The sequence below is a fragment of the Abrus precatorius genome, unplaced genomic scaffold (assembly GCF_003935025.1).
Source record: "Abrus precatorius isolate BTA unplaced genomic scaffold, Abrus_2018 Scaffold6, whole genome shotgun sequence".
In the NCBI taxonomy this organism is placed as follows: Eukaryota; Viridiplantae; Streptophyta; class Magnoliopsida; order Fabales; family Fabaceae; genus Abrus; species Abrus precatorius.
Window position 1 is genome coordinate 3,379,961 of NW_020874406.1, and position 15,391 is coordinate 3,395,351.

At 37.4% G+C, this 15,391-nt stretch overlaps 1 protein-coding gene across 1 annotated transcript in view; it reads right to left on the reverse strand.

Moving 5' to 3' along the window:
* LOC113868414 (sacsin) overlaps positions 1 to 15,391 on the reverse strand; it is a 36,028-nt gene that overhangs the window by 16,854 nt on the left and 3,783 nt on the right. The window contains exons 3-6 of the mRNA XM_027503971.1: positions 7,814 to 13,797; positions 5,253 to 6,751; positions 2,451 to 2,714; positions 2,040 to 2,260 (exon numbers count right to left, since the gene is read on the reverse strand). Of these exons, the coding sequence (XP_027359772.1) occupies positions 2,040 to 2,260; positions 2,451 to 2,714; positions 5,253 to 6,751; positions 7,814 to 13,797 (7,968 nt within the window). The remainder of the gene's footprint in view (positions 1 to 2,039; positions 2,261 to 2,450; positions 2,715 to 5,252; positions 6,752 to 7,813; positions 13,798 to 15,391) is intronic.

A 15,391-nucleotide genomic window follows, 5' to 3' on the forward strand; every position in this document is an offset into this window, starting at 1 on the left:
AGTATACTACTTGAATTACCAATTTACAAGAGCTGTGGTGGTCTCTTTGGGTACGACTTTGCAAAATCACAAAGAAAAAGCATTGCTCCCGGTAATTTATCAAATTCTTCAATATTTTAATTTTAAGGTTATACTTCATCTTCAGAGTTATAATTTGTCTTTCATTTTATAGCTCAATGGTGGAGAATGTATGGACATTCAGCTCCACATTTGCAGCAACTAGCTATCAAAATTTTGAGCTTGACATGTAGTGCATCCGGATGTGAACGCAACTGGAGTGTTTTTGAGCAAGTAATTTTTTATCTCTCGAGCCTACTATTTTCTCTTATAAATTAGAGAGAGAAACTGATTAATATTCTTATAATTAAACTCACGTTGCAGATTCATTCGAAGAAGAGAAATAGGCTTGATCACAAAAAATTACATGACTTGGTTTATGTGAAATACAACCAACAACTCAAAGAACGTTACAATCTTAAAGATGTAATTGATCCAATTACACTCAATGATATTGATGAGTGTAATGAGTGGTTGGTTGGAGAAATGGATGATGATGCTCTAGATGAGGATGCTGGAAATGACTTAGTTTTTGATGGTGATAACACTTTAAATTGGGCAACTGTTTATGAAGCTTCTGGAATTGGAGAGCCTACAACATATACTAGGCGTCATTCTAAGAAAAGAAAGAATCCATCAAGTGGTATCACTATCAAAGCTGCAAAAGTTTCCAAGATTAAGGCATGTTCAACAACAAAAGGAAAAGAGAAAATGGTTCTTGAAGATGATGATGAAGAATTAGAAGATGAAGAAATGTCGGAAGAAACAAAAGATGAATTAGAATTTAATCTTCCACAATCTGAAGGAGAAGAAGAGGAGGGATATGCCTTGGTGGATGAGAAAGAGGATGATTATGTTGGAGTTGAAGAAGAAGACTAAATTGATAATCTTTATTTTTATTGTTAACTTGACATTTGATAATTACATATTTTGTATTTAATTATACTTTAGATTGAAGGTTATGTTACATATATTTTTAGTTAATTATTTTCTATTATTTTCTGTGACCTATAGTATTTTTTTATATATTTTATTACATCCGCCATAAATCTGCCATAACCCGCCATGGCGGCCGCCATAACTTTATGGCAGTTTTTTGAGTTTCCGCCATGAACCGCCATCCGCCATTAATAACATTGCTTTTAAGTTATGTTTAATTAAGTTATGTGACTTTGATGTTAATTTCCTTATGTATGTTATTTTTTATGCTTTTATATATGTTTAAGTATAGTTTTACATGTTTGATAGGATCTTACGATCTATTTTATGATCCCACGATTTACGATTTTTGACCCCCCTCCCGATCCTAGGTAAGATCCCGATCTTGACAATATTGATTAGATCTATAGTTAATTGAGGTTAATTAACTTTGTAATTAATACTTGATTGGATCCTGTACTTAATGCACTAATGGTATGAATAAATTGGACTGTTGTAAACAATAGACACATTTCTCTCGAAAAAAGAAAAAAAGAAAGCCCCCAGGTCTGAAAAATCCTAAATAAGTTATTAAGCAGCTATAAAATAGTGAATGAAGAAATTTATATGGAAAAACCCTAGCTAGCACCAGGCATGTGTTGTAATGTTTTTCTATTGGACCTGATGCCTAAACAACTGTTATGACACTGAAAGAAATTTTCCTTTCTCATCCTTGACTCTAATTTCTTAGTTGCATCAACAACCCAATCGTATTTCCCCAGCAGAAAGCACAACACTTTTCACCATCACCATGTCAAATTCCTAGCATTTCTTACTTGTATTTGCCACAAAACCTAATCTAGCATGCATTACTCATATCCCATAATCCTCAATGGCTCAACCTAATACTTTCAAAACCACCTTTCCTCCACATATCCCATACAAACATTCAGTTCCCCAAGTTCTAATATCTACTTTTAATCAGAAGAAAAATTAATTTTAATCAAATCCCATGTTTTTTATCCAACCTGCATCAATCTACAGCAGAAAAGTTATAAATTTACCTGCAAAACTGACTTCAAGAACAGGAGTGCTCTAGATCCATGATCCATAAATAAGTTAGTAATATGCCTTATTCTGTTAGATCCAAAGTCAGGTCCAACGTTCAAGCAATCAGATGACAGAGGCATGCGAATAATGGTAGAATCAGCTAATGACCACAAGTCATTCCGATCAATAAGCATTGGACTAAATTGATCACAAAATCTTTGTGTCAGATCAGTTCCTGAAACCTCAAAATAAACAACTTAGTTTTCTAAAATTGTATGGGAAATTAACAATAAAATTAATAAATAATCAAAATTCATGAATTCATTCTTCAAACTGAAAAAAAGAATAAAAGAATAATTAAGTTGTTTTATTTTATAAAACAAAATAATTAATAGAAGGTGCATTAGACGATCAATACAATATACCTATCAAAGAGAACATTTTTGCTGAGGGGGCATTAGTTGAAGGTGCAGCAAGTACCAAACCACGAGGATCGAACATATAAAAGTAGCCACCAGAAATGACTGAGAGAAGGTCACATATGGAATAGCAGCAAACCAATCCCAAACCATAGTTAATTGTGTTGCCACGTAATCGCCATGGAGGACGGAGTTGGAAATTACAAAATTCCTCTCGACTCAAGCAAGCACCTTCAAAGATTGCTACAAGAGCAGGCCCTTGGAATTCACCTGTATAAATAAATCTTGCCGTGTTAACAGCAATTTAGGAAAGTTATCAAAAACAGTTGAAGCACACAGCATGGTCATTTCACAACCAACAAACAGCATAAACTTTGAAATTCCCTAAGCTGCAGATTGACTATTGGTATTCCATGAGGATGTAATTAGCTTATTAACACTGTTGCATACAATGATGTCCAAACTTATTTGTAAGGACAGTCCTGTGTACGAAGCTCCCACAAATAGAGTCTAGGATAGTCCAGTCTCTTACCTACTGGAGCAGAGAAGTTTCTGTGACTAGAACTTGTGGTCACCATGTCACAAGGCAGCAACATAACTGCTGGATGAGAACAAGAGAAAAAATACTTCCTGAACACTAGAAGAACATATGCATGAGTTACAGCAACTGAGCCACATCCTCCTACTTGATGAGTTAATTCTTTGATGGTTATTTATAGAAAACTTATGGTTCAAAACGCTTGACTCAGGCATGATGGGCTGGAAGTGTAGCAGGAAATATTCTCTACCCTGTGAAGCCAGACTGAGGCAGTGCCCCATCATTGATCCTCACAGAGCCTCCACCACTAACACAAAAAGAAAGGTGAATTTTCCATGTACTTTTACTTTTGACTAAAAATCTTAAAGTTGGCCTCAACAATTATTCTCTTTCTATTTAGGCCCCCACATCTCCAGTGAAGCAGAGCATCATTGATCCTCACAGTGCCTCCCTCAACCCCACAGATAAAAAAGGCAAATCCATGCATTTTGTCCTTTTGACCAAAAAAACTTAGCCTGAGCAAGGACTGTTTCTATTTGGGTCCCCTCAATAAAGTGGTCTAGCTCTCAAGGTAGTCAAAATCGACATTCTAAGTAGGATCGGAGAGGAGATGAAAAATCGTAACTCGTAGAATCGTAACACAAATCGTAAGATTCTACAAAATTATATAAATACATGTAAAATAGTATAAATATAAAGACCAGAGGACAAATGAGAGAAGTGAGCCACCCCACCTCAATCAGAGATACTAAGAACAGAAACATAGAGGGAAAAGATAGATTAAATATTGTATTCTGATAAAAGATTATTTTATCCTTAAAGAAACTTAAAACAGAACCACTTTAAGGGTAAAAAGGGAAAGCCAAATTATTTTTAAATGATGAGAAGTCTTGTTTTTACCCTTAAAAAACCCTAAAATCTGCTTCATAAATCCTAAACCCTAAAGAATATTTTATCCTTAAAAGAAACTTACAACAGAGCCACTTTAAGGGTAAAAAAGGAAAGCCAAATTATTTTTAAATGATAAGAAGTCTTGTTTTTACCCTTAAAAAACCCTAAACCCTAAATAACTTTTACTCCAGCCGCACTGTGAATTAGGCTACGTTGGCTGCAAATACAGCTGCGATGGCCACCACAGCAGAACACTATGCTATAACAAGGTCGCCGGCACAGAGCAGAGTCGCTGACACAGACAAGGTTGCCGGAGCAGACATAGTCATCATAGCGAAAGCTATAGGGATCGCAGAACAGAGGAATGAAGTTGCAAAGTCTTGGTCGCGTCCAAAAATAGTGGAGAAAGAGGCGATTTGAAGGAGAAAGGGTAGAGAATGGAATGAACAGATTTGCTGTGCTGAGGAAGAAGAGAAGTGCGCTTCACAGGTTGCAAAGAGGCAAGAAATCGGAAAGAAGAGTGAAAAAAAATACCCTAAAAATAGGGCAAACAACTCGCCCAGGATCGCAGATTCCACGATTTCACGAGGAAGATCGTGCGATCCCAGAAATCCCACCAAAACGAGTTCCAGCCCAGGATCGGGATCATTGGACCTGCGTTAGATCGTAAAATCGTATGATTTTACGTGTTAACTCGCGATTTTGACTACCATGCTAGTTCTGACTCTTCTCCAGTCTACAAAAGTAAGACCTAATAAGACGTGCCTTTTCTCATATCACATAGCTCAACTCCCAACTTGGAGTAGGCAGGTCATTATGGTCAATCCACCAGTCCAACCCAGACAGACAAAGCCAATTTCCATTACCTTGGTGACACCACTCCTTGAGTTAAAAAAATTAGCACCACCTCTCTGACCTAGAAGAACATCATCCTCCAAAACCATATAGAACAAAAGGAAAAAGAATAGAACCCTCCAAGTAAAAATCATAAAATCCTCCAATTATGCTAAGCATTTAGAAGGAGAGAAGCAGAGCACCGATTAAATTATCAAGTATTCAGCAACATAATCTGGTCTTTAAAGGCATCATCAGCATCCAACCATATAAACACTGCACTACAGCTAAAATTGACACATCACAAAATCTTCCATTTATTAATATTATTGGGGAAATGCTTAAAACCAGAGATCAAATTAGCACACCATAAAAAGTTTATATGACAAATAGCATGAGCTTCTCAAATGATGAGGATAACAACAAAACAAGATTACAAGAAGCATCAACCACATTAATATCTGCAGTTCTGTTGAAAGAAAAGCCTATATATTTTCCTTAACAAAAATATGAAAGTTTATTAAAAAAATAACTAAAAAAGTTACCTAAATTGTGCTGCAGCAAAGTTTGACAAGGATGTTCCCTCTTGTCATAAATCAGGTGCAATCTCTTTGCTTTGCAGCAATCTGCTAACTCGAGAAGATCAAACAACAGAAACTCATTGTTTCCATACAGGGCCAAAAGCTCATTTACTTTATTGTAGTCCATGCATGGCAGATCTTTAGTTAAATCTTCACTGACTAAAGAGAGGCATCGAACAGACTGTACACCCAGTCTGTCTGCCAATTCATTGCTGATACTTGGATGTACAAAATGTCTCCCAGTAAGAGAACTGTTTTCCATCCAAGGTGCATCATTATATACAAGATCTCCAGCATGCATCAGAACTCCAAAATCATTAGGAATCAACAAAGGACTATCAAAAGGCTCAAAATGTGGCTTCTCCAGGAAACATTCTGCTATGGCTTCAAGTACACAATGGACAAAATTTAACTGATCTGTTGAAAGAGGAAGTCCATGCACATCATTCTGCAACCTTTGCAATACATGAAGATAGTCTGAAATACCAAAACTTAATCTAACTCCTAACTTTATCATCAAATCTCTATACTCTGACAGTTCAGATGGAACAACATACAAATAAGGAGTAAATTTTACAGGTGAATCAAATGCAAGTGCATTTGGTGATACAAAATCATCACCAATCCAAACCCATGAAACACCATCTAACCCTGCTTTTAATTCATTCAAGTCATTGGTATTAATATATTCTTGCAATTTTGAATAAAGGCGAGGTATTTCCTTCTGTAACTGAGCATCAAAACCAGGATCCAGCAGTGAATGTGTCTTAAGCTCTTGATAGGACTTGGACAGCTCAATTAACTGTCTCGTTAAAACACCTATTGGGCAATCCATCCACCCAAGTTTATTTTGTAGGTATATCATGTCACATTCACAATCTAAAATGAACATTGAGGAAGATACCATCCACATCTGTGATTTAGGCCTCACACTAGTGGGGGGTGCTACTACTTGGTTACTGGGTTTTAACCATGGAAGTCCCCTAACAGCTGCATCAGAAATTACTGGACACCAAGAAATTAGCTTCAATTGAGACCAAAATTCATCCTCTACCATATCACAAATCGAGTTGCTTACAAATGAAGCAATATCAGTAAGTGAGTTCTCATCTTTAGGAAAGCCATCATATACAAAAGCATCATCCATTACAGTGCTACATCCTGCAGCCATGACTCCTTGTTGATCATCATTATTACTTTCTCCTTTATTTGAGAGCTTAAATGCTAATGTATCTAAAAAAACCAGTAATTGTCTACCATGCTTGAAGGCTTCAGTGTCCCCAGAATCATGCAACAGGCTGACTGATCTAGCGCAATCAACCAAACCAGTAAAACCCAGAGTTGTCCTAAGTCCAAGGCAAACTAAAGTATCCAAAATTTCAGGATCTAAGAATTTGTCACATGGAAAGAAAACATTCCCATTCAGCATTTTTCTAAGCTGCGGAACCCGAGGATCATAAAGCCTGCAATAACATTATAGTCAGCAATCCAAACAATGTCAGGCTTTAAGCAACTAAAATTCTTAATAAAGCAGCTTAACCCTTCCAGGATAAGACATCAACGATAGCTGCACCTGAAATTCAATGGATGCATTTAAAAAACTTAGTTGGATTAATCTACAAATATTTTGGTGTCTAATTAGTAATTACAGTATGATTTTATCAAAGTAATTGATTCATGACCTGTTTTGGTTGAGTCAAACTCCAACACAAACTGCAAACATATATTGATGTCAAAGCATGACTAAATTCCAATCAAGTTAAGGTAGCAGGTTAATGCCATTCTTTTAAATATTATTAAAGCTAATTAATTTAATATAGATCATTGAAATATCAATAAACTCCTCATTAATACAAATCATTGAAATCATATTACGTCTTCATATTTAAGCTAGCTTAGCTTTTGGTCCCACAAGCAGATTATATGTAAAGGGGGAACATCAGCAAGTTCAGATGGTACAAAATAGCATGGTTTCTTATAAGAGCTTCAGACTAGTACAAACACCATAAATATTAATCACATATACAATTATATTATACATCTATACCAAATATTGCAATTGTGGGAGATGAGTGACAGCTTAAAATAATGCTAAAATGGCAAATACTACTCAACCATAACAAACAGCCTTCTAATAAAAGGTTAGTAGACAACTCTTCAGATATGAAAGATGTTTCCTACCATTTATTTTAATGCCAAAATACGTCTAGTGTAATAAGTAATATCAACATTCAAGTTACACAAATGATTTTAAATAACCAAATTCATCAACCAATTAAAAAAGAATAAAGATGAGGAAACATCACAGACAACATACATGTTTGCATTATTTGTTGAAAGAATTTAAGTTCCAAATTTAAGAAACTTGAACAAGTTACATTGCAAATTTGAAATTAATGTTGTTCCTAGTACAAAACTGACCTACCAGTACTGAGCATTTAGAAGCAAAATCACAGAAAAGGAATTTTTTTATATAATAATGGAAGACGAGAGAATTTTTTGAAAATACACACACGTGATATTACCTAGCCGGTTGTTGCCAAGATCCATCAGCTGCTAGAACAAATGGTGCAGAAGAGAACAAAGGCTTGAGAGAGATATCCTCTTTAATCAAAAGCTGTACATCATGCAGAATGGCTGAAACAACTTCTTGCTTTGAACAGAAATCTGACATGTGATTGAAAATGTAATCTTTGTAGAATTCCGCTTTTGTCGGTTCTTTCATCCCCAAATACCTTTTCATAATGACCCGCTCCATTTCCGATTCAGTTCTTATGAAATTATCATTTAAAAGATCTTCACGAACACCAGTAGGACCAAGCCATTTAGTAGGCTTACTCAAACTTACTAGTTTTCTGCTTTTATATGACTCAAATATCGGGAGGTGTTTGATGATTTCAATGTGTGTGCTATAAATTTGCTCTTCGGAGAACCATTTCAACTGAAGAACAAAACTTCTGAGTTCATGAAGCTCCCCTTCAGACACATCAATGAAGAACCCCTCAATCTTCTGTGGCTCCCCGGCAATAGCTAGAAACACATTTAATACACCACTTGCTGTTGCTGACTGCACAAAGTATTCCAATTTAGGGTGATCTAATTGCAGGTCATGTCTCAAGAATAAACATCCAACCTTTAACAACAAAGAATACATCTTCTCACTCCATCCATCATTTTTTATCACTTTCAAATTTGGTGTTAACTGCATCAGGCAGTCATCCCCAACAGGCAATATAGGCCATTTAGAAAACATCACAAGATCATCACAATATGATCTCAGATAGTTCCACAGTAGTTGCAACCATTCTAAATTGGGTTGACCATGAATACCAGGAGTCCAACTTACTTGTCGAGCATGCTGCCACTCTACAGGCAGTAATTTCACAAGAAGTTTCTCAAGCAACTGGCATGACAAGAAAGAAATATTTGTGCCATCTGTTTGGGCAATGTAACAAAGTTTTCTATGAATTTCTTTTGGAATAGAACAATCTACAAGTTGATGAGGAATGGAATCTTTAAGAAGGCCGTATTCATCACCACGTGCAATGTAAACTCTTTCTCCAACCCCCTTCATATCAATTGAAGTAAAGGAGCCATCTGCAAGTGGTAACAAAGGCAAGCCAGATATAGCATCAAACTGCATGGATTCTTGTAAGTCATGTAAGCAATATTCGAGGGTCAAAATCATTGCATCCCTGTCCTTGAATTCACGCTTCTTTCTGATTAACAAAGTCCTTAACAGCTTCGGTGTCAGAAAATGCAATGATGGACAGATTTCCTTAAACCTTTCTAAAAGTAACTGTGGAAGTGTAATAACAGGTAGGGAAGCACCAGACAATGCTTTTATAAGCTCAGCTGCCTTGGGGAAAGTAAAATCGGGAAATATAGCATTCTTGGTTGAAATCCACTGACCTCCTCTTGCTTCAGTATACAATACACGAAGATTAAATTCAGCAACAAATTGATAAAGTTTTCGTACTACTGATGACCAAGGTTCTAAGCCTAATGTTGTTGGCCATAATGAGAAGAACAAATTGCAAGGGCCGACCTCTGATGCTATCTTCTCAAGTAAATGACCATAGGCAGGAGCAACAACATTTTCAAGGAGGTAAATATTCCAGTCTGAGCGCTTTCTTCCACCTCCAGTCATATCAGAACCAAACCAGATATCCCTGCGATTTGATGATAATTCGAAGTATGCATTTACATGGGCAGGAAGACCAGTACAGATTGGTAAAGGTAAGAAGCAGAATGCACGACCTTCAAAATTTTCCAGTAGATGTGTAGGAAAACTAGCACTTCGAAACAGATCAGGAGAAACAATACATTCATCCTTCCCTTCTGGACTTTCAACCAAGTCTCCATCAAGCTTAATAGAATTCAAATATACAGCTACACATGCCCAAGGAACAAAATTGTGGCAGTTACTATTGGCTCTTTCAGATGTTCCCTTTTGAGCATTCCCACCACCTAAACATTCTGTGGTTATCCAATAGTGTGAATTATGATTAGTTGAGCTTTTTTCTGTAATTAGGATCTTCTGGCATCTATAAGGCAAATCTCTGCCAATGGATAGGCTAAGTTTCTTCAAAAACTGAACTCTATTCATTCCAACACGTCTACTTTCCTTGAAAAAGTTGAATACATCCTGGGCTTTGGTAGATCCAATTTCAGGCTCACCAATACAGGTTCTGCTTACACATTGCAGTAGGTGCATTTCATGTCCTGTTCCTTCCTTTACAAAAATAGAAATAGATTTCACATTACGTAGGAAAAGTAATGTTTCAGAAACCACCTCAGAAAAAGCAGCAAAGAGAGATCTGACATCTTCGGGTGTATAAACTTCATTTTTAATTTGGCTACGGGTGGCAACACCTGCAGTTCTAAGAGGGAATCGAAATAGAGTACCAGGAAAAGCGTGTTGTAAATCACAGCCAAAATGCAGCAAAGAAGAAAATTGATCAGGAAATTGGTCCAAAATCTGTCGTCCAACAAACTTAATTCGTAAACCAGGATGTGAAGGAGAAATCCCTGGCAAATTACTGGCATGAGGATCAAATATTACAATATTTTCTCCAGAAACAAACATGGGGATGTCTGTGAAGTGATAGACACAATTAAATCCAAGACCAAATCTTCCTATTGCAAAAGCCTTCTCAAGTTTACTTTCTTGACCGATACGAGAAATTGCATAAAGATCTTGAGGGCTAAAAACTGAGTCATTGAAACAATATAGAGCAGGACCTTGCCAATCAGCCATTTCAGGAGAAAGAATAGAAGAAGTCCCATATTGAGACTTATCTAATAGAAATATTACTTCAGAAGCTCCTGCATCTTCTGCATTTTGTACCAGCTCAAATAGAGTCCCAGGTCCATCAGCATACATTTCAAGTATATGCTTAAGCCGTGTAGTCAAAGCCTCATGCTGTCCAAAAGCCTCAGCAGCTCCAGACAGACCAAAATTCATTGAATCTGCACTCTCAGCCAGCAACATCCTGCGAAGAGAGTTGACTCCAAGCTTTTCTGCTACATCATTAGAAATGTTTCCATGCACAAATTTTTGAACTGTTCGCCTTGCATTCCAAGCCACAGTTGATGCATTGCCAAATGAGCCATTAGGATCATCCGAGCCAAGCAACCAGGGGGCATCATTGTAAACCAAGTCACCAGCAAGAAAAAGTCTATTTGACCCATCTGGCAGATAGAGCTGAACTTTTTGTTCATGATGGTAAACTTCAGCTAGATGATGCACTATTAGTGTCACAGCCCTGATCTCCTGCATGTCAAGAGGAGATGATCCTTTTCTAACTGCCATCCTACAAAGAATATTACCATAGTCAGCAGGTTGCAAGATTTCACGAATACCAAGTTCTAGAAACAAATTTTTGAAAACTGCCAAGTCAACTGGTATAACACGTATATATGGAGCCAAATGAAGAGGACCATCAAGGACAACCTCATCAGAAGTTGCAAATCCATCCCCCACCCAAATCCACCGACTTTCTTCAAGAACAGCTTTTACAATCTCAATCTCATCCGAACCTGTCATTCCAGTCAGTATTGAGTATATCCTTGGCATTGCTAAGGCTAATTCCTGCCTAAGAACTTGATCAGACACAATCTCATTGTTTTTTCCAAGCTCCAGTAATTGGGCAGCAATTACACCTCCTCCAGGTGGAGACATCCATCCCAGGCTATATAATAAAGCTGTAGAAGAGCATTCACAATCCAGTATCCGCATGCTAGCCGAGACTAGCCACAAATCATTTAGTGGTCTTACAAGTTTTGGAGGAGCAACCATTGATGACACAACCGGCCATGGTAATGACTGAAATGGAGTAGAGACCATCACTGGGCACCAGGAAATCAGCCGTAGGTCATTCCAGAACTTTTCAAGATCAGATTTTATGCTGCGAGACCTAAAAGCAGTTGTTGCTCGTGACAACATTCGGTTAACTGCTCCTTTATTGTCAACAACTTGATCAGGAAGCCACTTCAATGCATTAACTTCTAGGTAAGAGAAAAGAACTTTCCCTTTTAAATATGCCTTCTGTTGATCCTCATGCATCAGACGTTCTATGCATCGAGCACTTTCTAAAACAGTATCTGGAGACACAGAAGTTTTGAGGCCCAGGCCTCGCAGAATATCAAGTATTTCAGATTCTTGAAAAGCACCAGCAGGGAAACTATCTGAGTCTTCTAGTAATGCATTCAGTTCTTCGTTACTAGGATCATATAAAACTGAAGGGCACTTGAGAGCACCAGTGAGTGTCGGGATGAATTTCAAATTTCTCAACAAGTCCCTAATAGATATGTCCTCAAGGGACAAAAGTGGCAAATTTTGGAGAACAGATAACATTATGCTATCACGAACATCATCTTGCAAATCCCCAACTTTATTAAAAATATGTTGCTTGTAAAACTGTGCTTTCCCCATTCTCTCAACTCCATAATATTTTGACAGAATATCCTCTTCGATATCTGAGGATCTAACCATGAACTCACTTCCCACCAAAATAGTCTCCGGCACATCCAATGGTGGTAAGTACTTTTTAGGATTCTCTAAGCCAGAGAATTGGAAATCTTGAATAGACTCTCGGCCATAGACTCGAAATATAGGTAATCTCTTGCAAAACCTTATGCTAAATTCATCCATAGAGTGTCCAAGATACCATTTAGGGTCAAGAAGAAATCTGCGGAGCTCGTTTCGCTCTTCAGTTACTAGAATATCAAGTGAAACTTGCAGAGCATCAGCACTTGAAAATGCATTAAATATTGATTCCAGAACACCTGCTGCACTGCCATCACACACATAATTAGATAAATCTGGATGTTCAATTGCATAATTTGACTTCAATATATTACATCCGATTTTCACAAGGATATCCTGTACTTCATCAGAGAGATTGCTTCCATTAATCATTTTAAGTTGTCTGGAAGGTCTTAACAGGTTCCCAGAGGTGGAAGGTAAAATTGGCCAATCACTAAATAGCGGCAATATTTCAGTCTGTTTTCCTAGATATTGCCATAATAGCAAAAGCCATGATGATGATGGCTTTTGACAAGACTCAGGGTCCCAGAACACTTTACTTTTATATTTCCATTCAGCTGGCATAAATGCAGGGAATAGTTGAGCAAAATGATGAATGCTACAAAGAGTAACATTGGTCTTTGAGGACATTGCTATACCAGAGAGTCTGCTTAAGATATTGGGAGGAACGTTATGATCAATTACTCTATTAAAAACTGGCTGCAGCAGCTTGTATTCTAATTCATCACAAATGAAATAAGAGATTCCTTTTGATGCTTCCGAAAATGACGCAAAATTTCCATCTGCTAATGGAAGTAAAGGAAGATCATATGCTTCTCTACCAACATCATCATCAACCAAGTCCTCTAGGCAATATTCAAGCAATAGAAGCTTGTATGGTCTGCTTAAATAATTAAATGTTTCACATTCCCTAAGAAATTGGCGTACTGTACCAGAAGTAACTACCTTGCTGGAATTATATTGTAGAAGCATATCAAACAATGAATTAGGCAAATGCACGACTGGCATTCCCAGTTGCATCAGCGCCAAACCAAGGTCCTTGCTTTTGGTGAATTTTTCATCATGAAGAAAGGCTTCACTTGGTGATACCCATCTTCCTCCATTGAAATCTGAATACATAACTGGAGCATTACCAATGATTTTGTATATTTGTTGAACCAAAATATTCCATGGCTCTTCAAAAGAACCAATAGGCCATGAAGAATAGTAAATGTCCGTTGGCCCTAGCAATTCTCTAATGCCAAGCAGCATATGCACAAAAGCTGGAGCTATAACATCTTCCAGAAGAAGCCTATTCCAGATAGAGCGAATTTTTCCACTTCTATCCATGTCATCCCCATACCAGATCCCACGACGATTTGATGCAACCTCAAAGAATCCATTGACTTGTACGCTGAGGCCAGTTCTAACAGGCAGTGGAAGAAAACAGAATGCCTGACCAGTCCTAAGAACATTGTTCTGCAAAAACCAAACATGGCAATATGAGGATGAAGAAATATCATTAAAGAAACCCCTTCAAGAAAATAAGTGGAAACTATCCTTCAATAAAAATGGTCAAAATTGGTGTTCCATCTTTTGTTTTAAACTTTTAATAAATCAGATGCAAGAAAAGACTAGTCAAAGGTAATGTAGGGAGATCCCTTCCCAGTGCCACCTTGAAGACCTGGACAACCCTTAGTTTTTCACTTCTCCGATGTGAATTTATGGCAGCATTAGCCTATTGTTCATGTTACGGTGACTCAATCAATTTAGTAGATTTACTGTCTTATTTCCTTTTTATCTTTTCCTTAAATTTTTATGGATGATTAAGACTTACAAAAACTTTTAAAGTCCAATTTTCCATAGGTAGCCTATTGTTGCAATCTACAGTGCCTGTAAAAAATTCAAGGTCTGTGATCAATAAAGCCCTACTTTCTAAATGCTATACATGTAATATCCTTTTCATAGGTAAGTTTATCATTTTCATCATACTTATTTAGATACCAAAATAGTTCCCAAAAAAAAAGGTTCTAATAGATGCATCTAATGGAGCCCACAAGGGAATTGGGACTGACAGGATACTACTGGAAATTCATTCAGAACTATGGGAAAGTTGCAAGACCCCTAACTGAGCTGACAAAGAAAGATGGGTTCTGTTGGAATGAAAAGGCCCAAAAAGCTTTTGAAGAATTAAAGGTAAGAGTAACTACAGCTCTGGTATTTGCTTTGCCAAACTTTGAGAAAGAGTTTGAAGTGGAGTGTGACGCTTCGAGCATTGGAATTGGAGCTATTCTTATGCAAGAGAAAAAACCTATTGCATATTACAGCAAAGCTCTGAGTGACAGAAATGTTTCCAAGTCAGCACATGAGAAGGAACTTATGGCCATAGTCCTAGCCATCCAGCATTGCGTCCCTATCTGTTAGGGAGAAAGTTCAAGGCCTATACAGACCAAAAGAGTCACAAACACTTGTTACAGCACCGTGTGATCAATGGCAATCAGCAAAATTGGTTAGCCAAGCTTTTGGGGTATAGCTTTGAGATTGTATACAAAGAGAGGGGCGGATGCACTGTCCAGGCGTGGAAAGGAGTTGGAATTGCACTCTGGTGTATTTTCCTTATGGTTAGACAATCAGGCCATCATAACAGAGGTCCATGCAGATGAAAAGTTGAGGAAGATCATTGAGGAACTGGAACAAGGATCTAATAAACAACCTGGTTTTTCTTATAAGCAAGGAGTTTTGTTCTATGGCCACAGATTGGTAATTTCTGAGAAATATGCATGGATTCCTAACTTGTTGCAGGAATTTCATGTTACATCGCAACAGGGACTCTCAGGATGCTATAGAACTTACCGACGCATGGCTGCTAACATTTATTGGCATGGGATGAAGAGTGTGGTGCAGAAATATGTACAAACGTGTGACATTTGTCAGCTACAGAAATATTTGGCTACTGCTCAAGCAGGACTCCTACAGCCTTTCCCAATTTCATTAGATTTCATCATAGGATTGCCCGTTCAAAGGGATTTGAGGCTATTTTGGTGGTTGTTGATAGGCCGACCAAGTATGCTCA